The sequence below is a fragment of the Clavelina lepadiformis genome, chromosome 8 (genome assembly GCF_947623445.1).
Source record: "Clavelina lepadiformis chromosome 8, kaClaLepa1.1, whole genome shotgun sequence".
Lineage (NCBI taxonomy): Eukaryota > Metazoa > Chordata > Ascidiacea > Aplousobranchia > Clavelinidae > Clavelina > Clavelina lepadiformis.
This window is the reverse complement of record NC_135247.1, coordinates 13,271,472-13,284,909: the sequence shown is the minus strand read 5'-3', so window position 1 is coordinate 13,284,909 and position 13,438 is coordinate 13,271,472. Positions and strand designations below refer to the sequence as shown.

At 33.1% G+C, this 13,438-nt stretch overlaps 1 protein-coding gene across 2 annotated transcripts; it reads left to right on the top strand.

The window, feature by feature from the left end:
- Nucleotides 1–685: 685 nt before the first annotated feature.
- Nucleotides 686–13,173, top strand: LOC143469068 (uncharacterized). Of its 2 annotated transcripts, none has more exons than XM_076966626.1 (27): nt 686–930; nt 1,499–1,651; nt 1,903–1,992; nt 2,103–2,234; nt 2,327–2,516; nt 3,597–3,749; nt 3,888–3,972; nt 4,783–4,931; nt 5,031–5,089; nt 5,302–5,429; nt 5,645–5,755; nt 5,835–5,980; nt 6,616–6,776; nt 6,870–7,032; nt 7,216–7,342; nt 7,425–7,555; nt 7,673–7,867; nt 8,004–8,149; nt 8,225–8,443; nt 8,526–8,614; nt 8,746–8,789; nt 9,649–11,488; nt 11,619–11,711; nt 11,887–11,981; nt 12,260–12,372; nt 12,511–12,637; nt 12,738–13,173. In XM_076966626.1, the coding sequence occupies exons 1-27, from the start codon at nt 842–844 to the stop codon at nt 12,972–12,974; spliced, it is 5,265 nt and encodes a 1,754-aa protein (XP_076822741.1). In that variant the 5' UTR covers nt 686–841; the 3' UTR covers nt 12,975–13,173. The 2 variants fall into 2 exon arrangements, with proteins under 2 accessions (XP_076822741.1, XP_076822739.1); XM_076966624.1 differs by having other exon boundaries at nt 5,299–5,429.
- The last annotated feature ends 265 nt before the right edge of the window (nt 13,174–13,438 follow it).

The window sequence follows — 13,438 nt, the reverse complement described above, 5'->3', positions numbered from 1 at the left end:
ATAGCCTACCGGTATTGCTGGCCTAGTCAAGCTTACAATAGTAATACAATCCAACAATATCTCAATATACGACTAACAGCGGACAAAATCGTGTGTTTAAAGCTATTTTTAATAGTTTGTTGTTATTCTAAATTCAATGTTGAGAGTGACTACTTCACTGAAAAATGATTACAGTAGATCGAAAATTAGGGTCTAGTGCAGAAGCGCACAAATACAGGATGCCTTTGCATAATAGACCACATGCAGTTACTCCAATTGTGACTGCATCTGGTTGTGCACTTCTGCACTAAACATGAAAATTGTACTTGCTTAACTGTTTTACGGCTACCCTGCACAACTTAAAAAATTAGCATTTGGGGACTGTAAGCTGTCTTCCGAAGTTGAAATTCATAGTTAGTGTAATCTGAAAATTTTTTTTCCGGTTATGCTAGGCCTAGTTTGCTAGTAGCAAATTAAATGTTAGGTAGTCGGAGATTGTGTTAAATTTACCAGATTATTTATAGTTACCCAAGTAAATTTCTAGTGGTGGGGTAACCGAAAAATAAAAAAGTAAACAAATAGGCCATTTCATGGTTTCACACTGTACTGATTACGTTGGTTTATGGAATGGGTAGGCCTAGCCCTAAAATATTGTTCCATTTAAACTGTTTTGTTGTTTCAGCTAATATTTTTATTTTCCAGGATGCTCGTTTCACTCTGAAATTTTTAAAAAAAATCACTGGCTGGTTGTGTTTGTTGAAACTGCATCATGTGTTAAATTTCTTAAAAATTTGAGAAAGTTTACTTCTCACTTTAGTCAGCGGCATTAGGCTGTCTTTGGTCATCACTCATCACAAACAATATGGAGCAGCAGCTATGGCGCCATATTAGTTCTTTAAATGAATATTCAGACGGTGGAAACAGGTCATCAGTTTATAAAAGTATTGAAAAGTAAGATGGTTTTATTAAGTTTCTTTGTTTATCAATGTCAGCTGCCAAGCTTTCATTTTTTCTGCAGCTGTTTGCGCTGCTTTACTGTATTTTTTATGTACTTTTTAATATTTTTTTAATTCAAAATTTAATCACCGGCATAAATGTTTGGATTGGTACTGCACTGCTTACCAGCCTTTCTTTCTTTCTATTTTTGGCTCATCACCCTTGTTATGTAGTCTTGCTGGTCCTCTTCTTATGGATAAGATATTATACATTACTATTCATTCATTGTTGTATTATCTGCATTTTATTTCATTTGGTTAGCTGCTAATTTTCTAACTCTATCCAGTAAGATTCCACCTTTTGTTATTAATGTTTGCCAACTCAAAACTTCAAATAAAAAACAGCAATTATGACCTTTTATGGCTGTTGTTATTGCTATATTACTTTCCAAAACTGTTATAGACTTAAAATACTATCCTAGCAATTTGCTAAATTAAAATTAATTTGTTGAATTTTGATCTAAGAGGCCTACTCTGGTGTGGATAAATTCTTTCTCTTGTAAATATGTTTGCTTCATTGACAGATTGATGAAAGCTTCTGATGTCAAGAATTCTCTACAAAATAAGTATGTCCATCAGTTTTTGGCCCACATAATGGCAGATTTGAAGACAGAAGATGAAGAGTTAACACAAGCAGCATTAGCAGTTCTCTGTTTACTCTTTTCTGAAAACTTAATGTATGCATTAAAAATTATAATTTACCATTTTACCAACATTGTGTTATCTAGTAAAAATACTATAAAAAAGTTAAATGAACTACGCTGGAAACTTGTTAAAAAATTTTGATAACTCAAAAGTGAAATGGTAAAATGTCTCCTATGTAAATCAATTGTACCAACTTCGAATACCTTGAAGTAATTTAATCTGTTCTTTGGCTCTGAGTAACCTCCGTGCAGTATAAAATTAAGAATTAAGCATTTAATGCCAGGTCAAGCCTTGAAAGGGAATATGAAAAGGATCTACTTACACAAATTGTGGAAATTCTTGAGCACAGTAAAGGTCCTTTTTTGTTGCAAAAGTGAGGACAAGTGTTGTGAAATCATTTTATAAGTTTGATGTTTTTCTGCTAAATATATAGTTTTATTAATTTATATGTTATAAATAAATTTTATGTTTTTTTTTGTTCAGAACTCTGTGTATTATAATTACCAAACAAAACTTCAGTCAAACCGTGATGGAACTGTTTGTTAAAAGTATTCTTTCTGCTCTGTCTGTATCCAATACATCATCTGATACTGTAATTATTGATGTTATCAACAGGTAAGTTTTGAAAAGTTGTCTGCAAAAATTGAATGGTTTATGTCAGTTACATTTTTTCTTTTACTGACGCGGTATGCATTGGTTTTAAATAGATTATTACAGCAATCTCCAAGGAAAATGCAGGAACACATGCTGCTTTGGTTAAAAATAACTTTGGAATTGACAGCAAACAACAGTGTGATAATTCGACAACTTGCAGTCACCACAATTAAAGCAAATCTTTCACTCATTCAAAGCAAAAGGAAACAGATACTGCCCGTATGTGGATCTTTCTTGAAACAGGTTAAAATGCACTACTTTAATTTTTGAGTTCGTTGGCCTATGACTCTAAGTGTGACTAGCAAAATGCAAATTATTTTAAAGTTGAATAAAAGTTTTAAGGTTTCAGGTCCAGAGCATTGGATGTTACTGTGTTGTAACCAATGTTCCCTCTAAGCTGCGCAAATGCGCACTGCTGACACGGTCTCCGCGCACAGAAAATCTGTGCTGCGCACAAGAAAAAATCTAACCTGAATTGAAATTAAAATAAATGCATAATTATGGCCACAATGCGCACGTGGCACGTCTGATGTTGCTCACGGTGGTCCAAGGTACCGCTCAGGGAGTTACTGTGTTTGCTCAGACTCGTGAAAAATTAGAGGGAACATTGGTTGTAACATGCCTATTGACAAATTTACTAGTTCTTTATCTTGCCGGTATTCCTTTTTTTATTGCTTTTCATAAATAATAGCCATGCAAGGTTACTGCCACGGACTCTGTTCTAGCAAAAGCACCATTTTGAGTAAATTTGTGTGTTTTTAATTCAGGAATTGAACTGGTTATAGGTCAGAATTTGATTGTTCTCTGTAGTCTCTTTAATTCCTAAGCCTTGAAACCTATAGGCTATGGCATTTGGCAAAACATGAAAAGAACGTTGCAATTTTTTTGTAAAATTTTGTCCTACATCAAAAATCAAACATTAATTATATCATTAACTCATTGGATTATTTTTATTTTTTGTTTTCTTTCCTGCCTGTGGTATTTGAACGAACTTAGTTTTTCATAGGAAGGCCTGCTGTTATAAATCAATAATGGGGGTAAAATTTATAAAAAATATTTAACTTTTGTTACTTCATATTTTAGAAGCAGTAGGTTCAAACAATAGCTAATAAAATGGTTTATGAATTCTGAGATATTTTAGTTGTTATACATAATAATGATAAAATGTATCACCATATTATGATCATGCCAATAACTGTTTTTCTTAAATACTTTCAATGATGATAATGAGTGAATGTAGTTTTGGAAATCATTTTTTGTATTTGAAATTAAGTATAACATTAAATTTAACACCATTTCAAAATTAAAACATTTCTTTTGCAGAAGATTTTAACAACTTTGAAAAGCCTTGCTACGAAAAAAGAAATCTTACAAGAAATATTGTCTGCACAGCTACCTGTCTACATGAATATTATTGGGGAAGATTTGAAACGAAGTGCTAGTCTTAGTAATTTGGTGTTACATTTTATGGAAAAGGTGAAATATCATTCTTTGTTTGAAACTGTCTTAATGTAGCATTATTTTCATGGCAGTAACTTATACCATGATTTTTTTATAAAATTTTGTTAGTTTGCTAAGGTTTTTGCAAATGTATTCTCTGCGAAATTTCTACAGGGTTTTCGTCATGCGGATGATGATATTCGTCTTACTGCTTTTAAGACTTGGGACTGTCTAATAGAATGTTTTTCTGCTAATAAAGGTGAACCTTAGTCTAACGTTAGGAATTATGACACACAAGTAGTACAACTATGAAGTATATTTTGTGATTGAATTATTAAGTCCTTCAAAATGAACAAAAAAAGGTTTGGCAATAACTAAGATCAAATAAGAGTTAAACTCAAAAGGACTGAGTATAATTATAGCTACGATGTGGAAAGTTGTACCATCATTAATTCAAAGCTTCAATATGAAGATGACGAACAGAACCAGAACCAGTTTTGTTCAATAAATTTTCATGTTTTTTTTCCGTTATAAATAAATTCCTATGGCCTATAGTCAAAGATAAAACTGTTCAATGAAATCAACTTTCTATGTAATCTATGCCACACACGGAAATGTTACCAAGATGCTTTTGCTAGTGGACCAGATGTCTACAAATTTCTTTCAGTTTAAAATTGCTGTAATATTTTTATGTTTATCTTCTAACAAAAAAACTTCACTCTTTGCTATCTTAAATAACTTCTTGGTATTTAATGATGCCGTTAAAACTAAGGATTTTTAATTATAAGAACTATTACTAAAGCTCTTTAGCTTTAGCAAAATAGGTTAAGAATACCATTAATCCTAGTCCCCAAATATACATACTGGTATGCAATTTTTTAGCATTTGGCATAATGCATGTTCTGAGTTGAATGTGAACATTTTTAAAGATATTTTGAAAACTTTGCCATTGTGCAATGCCATGAATAGTGTTGGTCAATATTTGCAAAAATATTATGGTATGGAACCTTGTTTGACATTTATACAGTATTGCAATATATTTTTAGTTATCAAGAAATCCTTTTTTTAGAACTTCTGTCTACATCAAAGTATGTCAAGCTGCTCACAGAGCCTTTGAAATTAAAGATAAAGTCGGAAGCACTGTTGCATGCACTTATTGGAACTATGTGGAAACTTGCTGTTTATCTTGATGACAAACTACCAGATCTTTTTGAAGTGGTAATATATGTGTATTTTGAATAGGTTTGTAGCAGTTGCTCAAACCTGTACCGTTGTACTTTGAGTCTCTGTGTTAGATAAATGTGTCATTTATGACAGTTATGCAGTCCACTCTTGGAAATTTGTTTTGGTGATTCTTCAACTCCCGTCAAATCAAGGTTAGACGTTAATTTTATGGGATTTTCTTCATTTATATACTTTGCATTTAATTAAAACAGTTTCTAAGTTTGAATCTGAATCCAACAATGTAGCTTTAAGTAAAACTATTAGTAAACAATTTGTTGGCTTTGTGATACAACAGTATGTTTATTGGCTAAGTTAAAGAATTTCCATTTAGCTGACCTGCTTTGAATTTGTTGTTATATAGCAGAAGATCCTCAGGAAGACTTTCATTGCGTAAGCAAGTTAGTCCATACAGAAGTATTCAGGTTTTGGGGGCAGAAATTCTCATTCGGTTATTATGTGATGTTACAAACTTGAATTACCCCATGAACCTATGTAAGGATTCATAAATCGTTAGGGTACTACAGTCGTATAAAAATCTTTATTATTTTTCACTTTTGCAGTGTTTGATATCATCGCAGTGAAATTTCAATGCAATATAACTGAAATGATATGTCATGCTACAATAGCTACGTATATTACCTTGCTATGTCCATAAATTAGAATAGTTAAACTGCTAATCTAGTTTTAGTTATATACTTCTTTTTTAGCATCTCTGCGTAAACCTTGGATAAAAGCTCCATCAACATTTGCTCGTTTTTTTTCTGAAGTTATGCGTTTTGTGTGTGATGCAACTTGTTATCTTCATAAAATTTTACCAGGTATATAAAACCATTGTTCTTTAACTAATCTTTGTGTGATTATGGTATTTCTTGCATTGGTAACGCTTTCTGTATGCAGCTGAAATTTTTTTACACTTATGGAAAAGTCTGGTGGAATGTACACATGACAATGTTGTTCGAAAACGAGATGTTGAAATGTTTCGCTGTCTTTATCAGTCTGTTCATCGTATAGTTTCCTGTGATGTCACACCTACCTTTCTTCTGGTATGTTATACTTGCAGTTATGTATTTGTTGGTTGGGATGGTGTGTCCAGTTAAAAGTAATTTTTGCAATTTTAGAGATTTTGGGAATTTTCAGAAACTTTTTCAGCACAGATTTAAATGAATTTTTTGTTGTTTGTAATTTATGGCATGAGATCATAATTTTTTTTCTTGGTCTGAGAAAAGTCTTTGCAACACTTAACACATGGTCATCTGCATGGAAAAAAATGGGAGCGTACTGATTAGAAAAAGTGAAAGGCACTGAAAATGAGATTTATTGAGCATCAAGCTCAATTTGCTTTTCTTATTTAAATTTTCCTTCAGACTATTTAAATTTATCAAAACTTTGAATGTTTCTAAATTTATCTGTTTATTATAATGTTTTTCATTTGTTAAACATTAATAAATACAGATACGAAATTGGTTGCGCAATTTTAAAATTGCCCAGGTTTTTACAAAAAATTTACTTTTTATAAATTCATTTATATAATATACTTTACCTACACTTGTATACTTTTCATGACAACCAAAATTAAATTTTTTGTGTATTATACCGGTGAAAAGTTTTAATTAAATTATTTATCGAAATCCAGATGTGTGTATCCGATGATAGCTAACCAGTTATCCCATTTTTGCAGGCAATTATATCGTACTTGACATCATTTCCTACAAAAATTCTCAACTCAAGTTTGCACTCTACTTCAGAAATATCAGCTATGCATGGCACACCGATCTTAAGCATATTCCAGTTTCTATTAAGCCCACACGTTTGTGTTGAAGAGAACATCAAAAATCCTAAGTACTGATCTAGTAGCCTATATTACAGTTAAAATGAGACAATAGTACCGGTAGCACCGCTTCAGTTAATACAAGTGGCCTTATTCTTTCATAGATTTCTGGCATGTGCAGAATTGGTAATCTGCTATGGACTGGAGAGGAAAATTGGAACACTGGAATATGTTCGCGCTGTGATTACTCATCTCTGCTTTGATAATGATATTTATATTAAAATGTGGAACTGTTTGTGCAAGCACACTTTGGACTATGTTCTCAAGGTTTTTGTAGAAGTTTTGTAAATTAAATAGCAGTAAAGAGCAGATGTTTTGAGCAGTGCTTCTCTATCTTAAGCATCTCTCAACTTGTGTGTTGGCACCAGAATCTATTAAGTTTTTACTTGTGAGCAAAGTTGACTAGAATGTTATGTATTGTGGTGAATTAAATATTGTTATTGTTTTCAGACACAAAACATAAATCAAGGTGACAGTCTTGAAAATGATTTCACTGCAATACACTCATTACTATTATTTCCAGTTGAATTTTTCCTGCAACGCAAGTCGTCTCTGGATTTTGATATAATAGATTTATGTAAGACATTTTGTATACTTTACCATCTATTACCTCCGTTTTAATGTCTTATCCACTTAATAATAATCATGCTTGTTACCAGCAACTTCTTTATGGATGGAATTATTAAAGCACTTTTTATCATTTTCTTCCTTGGTAACCAAGTCGGACTCAGATGAAGAAAGAACATTTTTATTGCGGCATATACTTTGCATGGTGCAAAAGCATAAGCTGGTTTGTGAATCAATTGCTTCTAAGATGACAATTGTTGAAATATGAGCCGACATTAAATTTTCATAAAAAATGTGTTCTGGATGATATAACAAAAATTGTCATGTCATTGTGTTCAAGGTGCACCTGTCTGAAGAGCCCATAGGATTTTTTGAAAAGTTACTGCTCGCATTAATAGATGATGCCAAGTTCCTCAATGAAAATATACAAAGAAAGTTACCAGCTAGCAAAAAATATGCTAATAATGACACATCTTCCTTAACTACTAATGGATTTAATGCAATTATAACAGAACTTTTACTGGAGTTTGGAAAGGTTAGGGTTTATATTTTTTCCGTGTGTAAATAAATTCCTTTTTTTAAATAAGACATGTTACAAAGGTTTCCGATTATTTACTCTGATCAATTTATGCCTGTAAAATTCTACTTTTTTCAAAGATTCTTTTACTTAGGTTTCTTTGATGGACAACAAGCAGCTGCCACCCAATATTTTGCCTTGTTTGAAAACCATTTTCAGAAATGTTCCCCAGGATCTTGTTGCATCGAATTTTCATTCCTTTATGGAGTTATTTTCAATTTATCTTAACATCCATTCAAAGTAATTGTTCTACATCTAGCCCAGCTGTGCTGTATGTTATTAAATTTATGTTGTAATATTTTTTTTTCATTGCAGTAAAACTTGGCCTTACCAGATAGATGTCGAAGAAACTTGGAATCAGGTTCTCTCTCGATTGCAATTAACTGATACAAATTTTGAGGATGATGTTGTATGTGATCTTTTTTTAATTGCCTTTTCACATCCATCGCAGTCTATTTATCACACCACTGTGAATTTTTGGAAAATGAAGATCAAAGACTTCCTTGATATCACCAGTTTAAATGAAAATTTCAAGTCAGTTAAGTGATTAGTACTGTCTGATTGGAACAGCATAGCATGTGTTTTTATTAATGCAGATTGATTAAATCTGAATCAGGTCTACACTGTTAAATATCTATGAAAAAGAAGGCTTTGCAGTAACTAGAACTCTTTCATCAGTTGATTCCTCTGAAGTAGATGGCAATGGTATGTGTGCTTTAAATTTTATGTTGTTTTAAAATGCAAAAGGTTGGAAGGTTATTGGAGCTGCTGTATATGCAGTTTGTGTTTTTATTTTTATTTGCAAGAATTACTTTACTTACGCTTTTGTTTTGCAGTATCTACTGAATCTTGGGAAAGTGATATTGAACATCAATCAAAGGTATGTACGGATGTACGTATGTTATATTTCGAACAAGTAACTTGACTCGAGTCAATGCGAATTAGTTACGATTCCTATGAAAAAAAATCAATTAATTCTGCCTGTATGCAGATGTTAACATCTAAACCAGGGGTGGGCAACCTATTTGAACCCAAGAGCCGCTTTGGTTGTTAAATTTTTACTGACGAGCCAAGTCATAAGAACTTATGATGTCATAAATAGTTTATGTCGTTTAATTGTTCCATATCTGCGCATTCCTCAATCGAAAAATATCATTAAATTTGGATAGTTAACAACTTGTCATCAATGCTGGCCTAAATAAGGAAAAGAAAAAGAGAGAAACGTTCATAATCGGTACTCTTGGTAGCCTTTACAATTTTTTTTTGAAATTTTACGATTCGACTAGAAGAGCCACAAAAAACATGCCGGCAAGCCGCAGTTTGCCCACCCCTGGTCTAAACTAAACAGACTGATTTCTTCAAGGAAATGTTTGTAATGCTCAACGTAAACATGCTTTATATGTGTTATCGTAGGATGAAGCCAATATTGCTGGTTTTGCAATAAGTCGTTATAATATATAGTTGGTATAGCAAACTACAGATTTGCATGGCTTTGCCCAGATTGTTGTACACATGCCTTGAAGCAAGATGCTTTATTGCTTGACATGTTTAATTATATAGAATTTTAATTTTCTTTACATAAGTTTTAGTTTTGCTTTTGTACGTGTATTGAACTCGGTGAAATGTTTCTGTGCTATACAGATTTTCAACAGTAAAATATGTTGAACTGACAGTTATATTCATAAAGCACATGTTTTGCTAAGAACAATAATTTTTTGCATTGCATTTCGTATTTCAAGGTTTCACAGGATGAAATTACTGAAGCATCAGGCGATGTTAGCATCTTGTCTACTAACACTGAAGATGATAATGTATTTGAAAACGTCAACAATACTCAGATTCCTTCTCCAGTATCAACAGCTAAAGCATGTCTTTCTTTAGTAATGACCTGCACAAATGATAAATCAGGCAACAAAATAAATAACAATGCCGAGCAAACTTGTGTTGTTAAACAACCACAAACTACTCGCCAAAGTGCTAGATTAAGAAAAAACAATTACGTCCAACTTGCTGGAGAAACAAAAAAGAAGAAAGTTGACAACAATGAAGATAGAACAACAATAGGACAACATGAAAATCCATACCATTCAGAGCAAACGGGAAACCTTGGTTTGAAAGAAAAGCATATTTCATCCAATGATGGAGAGGAAGATAATTTTGATAAAGTGCAGGAATCCTCCCAACCGGTCACAAATAGCTCAACTTCCTCAAGTAATGTAATAATTTTAGAAAGTGAAGATGAGGAATTATTTTCAGAATGCCAAAACACAGTTGATGGAAGTGCTGCTGATGATGAAAATGATAATATCTCTTACAACACTGCAGTGGACTATGACACTACAAGAGTAGATAGTGATATGAGTGTTAATTCAGTAGATGACACAAGGAGAACTACTTGTAGTCCTATGACCCTTTCTTCTGAACCTAGCCCTACTCATACAGATTCTGTTAATGCTAATGGAAGCATTTTTGAAGTGGTAGAAATGGCTGAAATATCTGTTTGTCCAGCTCAACAATCTCAAGATAAATCTTTTGCTACTGCACAAGCTTGTACTAATTCTGGTGGTGCTGCAGTGCTTTCTAGTAAGACTTTGAATCACACTGATGAACGTTCTATCAATGGTGACCACCACGAAGTTTCTTTAGTATCCAGTTCCCCTCAGCCAACCTCTCAAATTGATGAAAGTGTTTATGAAGTGGTGGAAATGGCTGAGATGTCCGTTTATGTTGGCCGCCAACTAGAAGACCAATCTGCTATTCAACAATTATTGTCCCCAGGTGCCGAACAAGATAACCTTAATGTATGTAAAAGCGACACTGATATCAATTCAACTTCGAGCAACGAAATGTTGTCAGTAATCAGTGACAGTAATGCAGTTGTTGCGGAGACAACATCACAACATGATGAAAACAATTCAACCTCAAAAAATGGTGACCGCAGTATGTATGAGGTTGTTGAAATGGCAGAAATGTCCATAAATCCAGAAGTGGTTTGTGACACAAACAACAGTGAGTCAGAGCTGTATGCAAATGAAGCACTTGTAAATGCCAAAAAAAACATCGGAGTAGAAGAGCTAATTGGCAGCAAAGAAGTTTTGGAGATGTCCTTGAGTTCTGATATAAGCCATGGAACCATGGACACAAGTATTGAAAAAAGCCTGTATGAAGTAGTGCAAATGGTGGATTTATCTAGTTCTTGCGTAGACCCTGTTGACAGAGCCCCAATAGAGACTTCGACACCTTTTTCCGCAGACAAAGAAAAGCAACCTGTCTCCTCAAACAATGATTCATTTAATGTCTGTGCAAAGGATTTAGACATCCATCCACTTGATTGTAGCTTTGAAGCTGGCGACGAACCTAAAGAGGAAAAACCTAAAGATAACCTAATTGGTGATACAATAACGCCTGTGTGTTTGAACAACAGACCTACTGATGAGGAATCTTCAAAAGATAGCTTATTCGTAAACACTGAAACTAAGAATAAAAAAATTGATGTAGTAGTTTCTCTTAATCGTACACAGTGCAGCAAGTTTTCTGAAACCAACACTGTAAAAGTGCAACAATCATCTTTATGTCCAGGTTTTCAATAGTTTTCATATTTAGTAGATTATAATTACTAAATAGTAATTTATTGGGTGATCTTTAGTGATAAAGAAAAAATGTGTTAGTATTTATTTTGTTCTTAATGTAATAACTTTGTGATATTCAGATCCTCATATACGTCAGTGTCTGACGGCGGCGGATCCAGCCACCATCTTGGAAAGCGCTGTTTTAACCCCAAAATCTTGCTTACGAAAACGATGTGAGTTGTAAATCTTTTATTTCTGTATTTACCTGTAGAAGCTTTTCTCATTCATGTAATACGTTTTGCACTAAATAACTTTTACTTGTACACTGTGTGCAGTTTGTATCAAAATGTTAGCTTTATATGAAAACATGTGTAAATCAGATGAAAAACAGGTTTAACTTGATTTCAGTGATTTCCAAAGATGCGTATTCTTCACCTAATGATCCACTTAAAGAGGGCATGACAAGAACGAACATCATGGATGAATTCAGCCCTGCAACAAAGGTATTATAATTGTTGTGGTGATAGAAAACAAACGTTTCCTGTAGCGAATAAATAAACTGTTTTTAAAGATTTTATTTATGTAAATCCAAAATAATAAACTGGTAGGTAGTTGGTAAAAGTCTATAGTTTAGTTATTCCCGTTGTAGCAAAATTTTGGTTATAATTTTAGTTATTTAGAAAAAATGTTTGTTGGATAACGTTAAATATGTTGACCGTAAAAATAACCTATGTTTTATCAGTCTTCAGTTTCCATTATTAAGTTGTTTTTGTAATTATAGTCTCGTCGAGTTTCATTTGCTGAGCCAATTTCGACGTCAGCTGCTAAAGAAGACATTTTGCCAATCTCTCCTACGGCCATTCCTGTTAGTGTGAAAAACAAGTTTCACCCAAGGTTAAATTTTACTTTAAATATATTGTTAATCAGCTTCATATTGCTGGAAGATGTATATCAAGATAATATACTTTTGATAATATAAGTAAGTTTGCAATGAAGTTAACAAAATCTATTTTCTTTCTTCATGCCAATTAGGGTGGTTAATCGACGTTTAAGTCTTCCGGCTCCAAAGCGGACTTTGGTATCCCCACGATTAGATGTTACACGTTCACCACTGAGCGTTAGAAGTGCATCTGTTGCTGCTGCGATCGCAGGAATAAAAGTATTTATGCATATGTTGCCTATATGATTTTAATAATGACTGTAATAGTACTTGATTATCATTGATTTAATTACACGCTGACTAAAACCGTCTTTGCTAGGCGAGAAACACGGAATCTCCAGTTCGTCCAGGGCAAACCAGTTTGACGAGTCAGATGTCGCTTTTGAAATCGCTCGATTTTAACAATGTTACCGTTTCAAAATTAATAGACCTCGATTATCTTAATAACCTCAGTACAAATGATCTTGAAAACTTGACTCAGTTTTTGCTGACATCTACACCAGTTATTCATTCTGTTTTGATGCAAAAACTTAAAAATCATGCTCACGAAGCTTGAACAAATTATGTCTTCTGTTTTCCAATCGTATCTGCAGAATATACGTTTTGCTCTACACATTTTATCGTTTTCTTATCGTGTTTAGTAAGTTTCATTTTTGATATTTACATATCAAAGGCAATGATCAATAGGCCAGTTTATTTACTAAACTATTTCACCGAAATTGGTCGGTTTGTGATTACAAAACTTGCTGCATTTCTTTTGCTTTTGTTTTGCCGATTTATTCAGTTATTGTAGTAGATTAGTGACAGAAGAGATGGTTTATTGGCTGGAAAAGCAGAAATGTGCAATGAAAATAGTACTGGCGTGAAGTTGGTTACTCGTTAAGCGATTTTTATTCGATAGCTTAATTGCATGTAAAGTTGGTTTAAGAAATAGCCTAACTAATCAATAACCATTTTTCACGCCGTTAGAATAAAACTTGAAGACAGATTTAGGTTACACTGGGTCACAAAAACCTGTGT